The 3,694-nt window shown below is 43.8% G+C and overlaps 1 protein-coding gene across 3 annotated transcripts in view; it reads left to right on the top strand.

The window, feature by feature from the left end:
- Positions 1–3,694, top strand: part of FAM149A (family with sequence similarity 149, member A) — a 90,222-nt gene that overhangs the window by 56,424 nt on the left and 30,104 nt on the right. For all 3 annotated transcript variants that reach the window (XM_011980782.1, XM_011980783.1, XM_011980784.1), the window contains 3 exons: positions 542–684; positions 1,960–2,085; positions 2,783–2,953. In XM_011980782.1, the coding sequence (XP_011836172.1) occupies positions 599–684; positions 1,960–2,085; positions 2,783–2,953 (383 nt within the window). In that variant the 5' untranslated portion in view covers positions 542–598. The remainder of the gene's footprint in view (positions 1–541; positions 685–1,959; positions 2,086–2,782; positions 2,954–3,694) is intronic.

The raw sequence follows: 3,694 nt of genomic DNA, 5'->3' as shown, positions 1-3,694 counted from the left end.
GATGTGGGCGTGTCTGTGCAGACATACAGATGTGGGCTGTCTGTGTGTGCAGACATACAGATGTGGGCGTGTCTGTGCAGACATACAGATGCGGGCGTGTCTCTGCGCATACAGATGTGGGCGTGTCTGTGCAGACATACAGATGCGGGCGTGTCTGTGTGTGCAGACATACAGATGTGGGCGTGTCTGTGTGTGTGGACATGCAGCTGTGGGTGTGTCTGTGTGTCGACGCTGATGTCTATGGCAGTGTGAACACCTCCACCTATACCTGTATCTATGCAAATTCTCGAGTCTCATCACTCCCGTGGTAGAAGTTTTCTCTGTTTAACAGTAAAAGAATCTGAGGCTCAGCGTGAGATGGCATTTCTCTGAAAGGTAACAGCTGGAGCACGGGTGTGTCTGACTGCAGAGCCACCTCCTTTTTACCATGTCATGTACCCTCTTACATGGTGGGTTACGGTAAATGTATAAGTAGCATTGATCCAGAAGCCCGCATTTCTATAACTTTTAGGGTCGTAACTAAATGTGCATTTCTGTTTAGGAATTTGACGAAGCCAGTGCACAGACAGTGCAGCGGTTACTCTGGGAGGTGGAGGAAATGTTATTTGAAGAGAAAGTGAACCCTCAGACCCAGAGTCTGCTGGCCGAATGCGGGGAGTGGACAAGAAGATCCCTCCATCTGAGGTGGGACCTTGGTGGTGGAAGTTCTCTGGGGTGGGTTTTCGAAGCGCCCACCCCTGGCCTGCCTCGATATGATCAATATATTTGGTCTGAAAGCACCTGCCCAGTTGGAATATGGATGCAGAGTACGGTCCTTCACTGAGAGATCATTGTCTTCTTACGGTGTCTGAGGAAATACTGAGACATTCCAGTACCCAAGTGCCTTTTAATTTGCAAGAAGGAAATTTGGCTCGTCCTGAGAAGGGCATTACACATACAATGAATGCAAGAACGGTGGAGGCCACCTCTTACCTTCACATTCACTGTGTGTGAGCAGCACGTGTCTGTCTTCATCACAGAACACAGCGAGGGCGGGCAGTGATGATGTGCGGAATGGCTGGATAGATGGGTCTTCCCATCTCACCCATTCCTTACGTAGGGAGGAGTGTGTGTTACTTTTTATATCAAAGATGGAGAATATGGATGGGGTAAGAAGGCAAGCTTTTCTTTCGGTCACTCAGCCAATGTACTGGAGGACAGTTTAGCAAAGTTACCTGAGTTCCTCTAGATTCTATCTGGGGAGAATCAATTAGAACACTCATGTAAATGTGGCTGGATTTTCTGGTTACATTCACGAGATAACTTTTACAGAAATCTTGACCAAACTAGAGTTTTTCTTTTTTTCTCTTTTCAATCCTGATAAGTCACCTGCCCTAAAGAGTATGATATGTCCACTAGATACTAGTTGTGGAAACTCACTTTTCTGGGGATGGTCACTCACCAAAAATTTGGGAGCTCAGTCTTACTCTTGTCACTGCTATCTTACATTATTGATAGAAATGGAGGGAAGGTGGGAAAAGAAAAGATTGCCAGGTACATAACCAAGTGTGCATATTTATATGTTTTTCTTCTTGTTATGTTTGTGTTTAACTGTGCATTAGTTAGTATCTATGGAGAGCTTCTATGTGCCCAGTGTTGCCTTAGACACCTAAGTCTGTCATATATGATCTCTAAGCCATTTATCAACCCCGCAAGGTAACCATTATTATCCTGTTTTGCAAGTGAAAGACAAATGAAATTAGCCTGAGAACCTTGCCTGAGACTGAGCCAGTGGAAGAACAATCTGGCCTAAACTCTCAAAGTCACGCTTCTTCTATGATGCGTGATGCTTCCCACGTACCCATACACGCTTCGTATCATACACATGCCTTCAAAATCATTGTTTCCTACTTTTAAAATCCCCAAACCTTTTCCCTTTGTCTGATCAAAAATGTTACTAGCTTCTCTTTGACCTTGCAGAGTGTTAGGAGGACAGCTGACCCTGCCCACTGACGAAGGCGTCCAGCATCTCCAGGGCAGCACCGCTGCCTCCGCGGCCCACAGACCCCCGCTCAGTGCCTGCGGACGCAGCAGCAACATCAGAGAGTATGTTCACATGAGTGACTCTCAAGAAGTATTGTTAGCTGTATTTTAGTTATACTTTTTAATGTTTATCTCATCTACAAGCCTGGGCTCCACCTAGTTTGGAAATTTAGATTCTGATGAAGGGCGGATACAGAGAACAGTTTTTGTAAGAAGCTCTTGATTCTGAATTGATGATAGGCGTATGTGTGTGTCTATAGAGAGATGTGTAATATATGTATATATGGAACACACATGCTCACACGTGGTAGTTACCTTCCACGTTTGTTCCAAAGATGCTGCGAAAGGTGGACTGGGTGCAGGATGGAAACTGCCTCACTGGGATGGATTATAAGCCTCCAGGCAGTGGCAGCAGGAGAAATGAAGCTCTGTCCTGTCATTTCTGTTCACTAGAGGATTTTGATGACTCTATGCCATTCACACGTATCTGGTGTGCCGTGACACAATGCAGTCCTTTCACTGCAACCAAAGAGGGTACAAACTCGTAGAATAATTTAGGCTTTTAAGAAGCCCTTACAATTTTTAATGATGCCTGTATTAAAGTGTTTTTAAGGACATGAGTTTTGTCCAATGTAATATTCAATCGTTTTGGGGGGGATTCTGTACTTTAAAGATAAGTTAAAGATCCGCCATGATCATTTAAGCATTGCGTTCTTGGTGTCCTGTAAACTCCCATGTGGAATCTGTTTTTTCCCCATAGGTTGTGCATTTCTGGCTCTCAGATAGTCCCAGCAGCGCTCTCAGCCTCTGCCCTGCCAGGCCCTGATGGGACGGGGGTTGCTGACCTAACGGCATGTTCATCCCTGGAAGAAGAGGTTTACCATGTGGATGGAAAGATTGAAGAGTATTTCGCTTTTGACAGAAAAGAGGAGTAAATAGAATCTTACTTGACATTGGCCTCATAAAATAATATTAATTTATTTGATGACATTATTGTTATCGTATGAACATTAAGTGTTTTGTGTATTTTTTACTCACCCAGAAGATTTCTGTTCTTTTGAGAGTAATGCACTCCCAGAGCTTTGGGATTCCCAGCAGGCAGCGCCTGTGCGGGAGCAGTGAAGAAGTGCGGGAAGCAGACACGGCTCCTCGCAGTCCTGGTGCTGGGGGCTCCAGATTCCCCATCCCTGGCTGCCCAAAAGGGCCTAAGGAGAGTCCCTGCCTCTGCACTAAATTCATATTTTATTCTTAATCAAAAACTACAACTATTACATGATAAAAATTTGCCCCATGATTGAAAATTGGCATATTAAAAAGTAACACTGATAAAACCAGTCTTAACAAATTTAAGAAGACTGAAATCAAGCATCTTTTCTGATCTCAGTGGTACGAAACTGAAAGTCAGTAACAGGAAGGAAACTAGAAAACTCCCAAATATGTGTAAACTAAACAACCCGCTCCTCAACAACCAGGCAGTAGGTCAAAGAAGAAATCAAAAGGGAAATCAAAAACATAATGAGACAAATTAAAATGGAAACACAACATATTAAAACCAAACTTACGGGATATAGTAGAAGCAGCTCTAAGAGGGAAGCCTATGGCAATAAATGCCTACATTGAGAAAAAAGAAATATCTGAAATAAACAACCTAACTTTATACTTGAAGGAATGA

Source organism: Mandrillus leucophaeus, unplaced genomic scaffold (genome assembly GCF_000951045.1).
Source record: "Mandrillus leucophaeus isolate KB7577 unplaced genomic scaffold, Mleu.le_1.0 Scaffold217, whole genome shotgun sequence".
Lineage (NCBI taxonomy): Eukaryota > Metazoa > Chordata > Mammalia > Primates > Cercopithecidae > Mandrillus > Mandrillus leucophaeus.
Note: the sequence above shows the minus strand (reverse complement) of the source record. Positions and strands in the feature narration are given on the sequence as shown.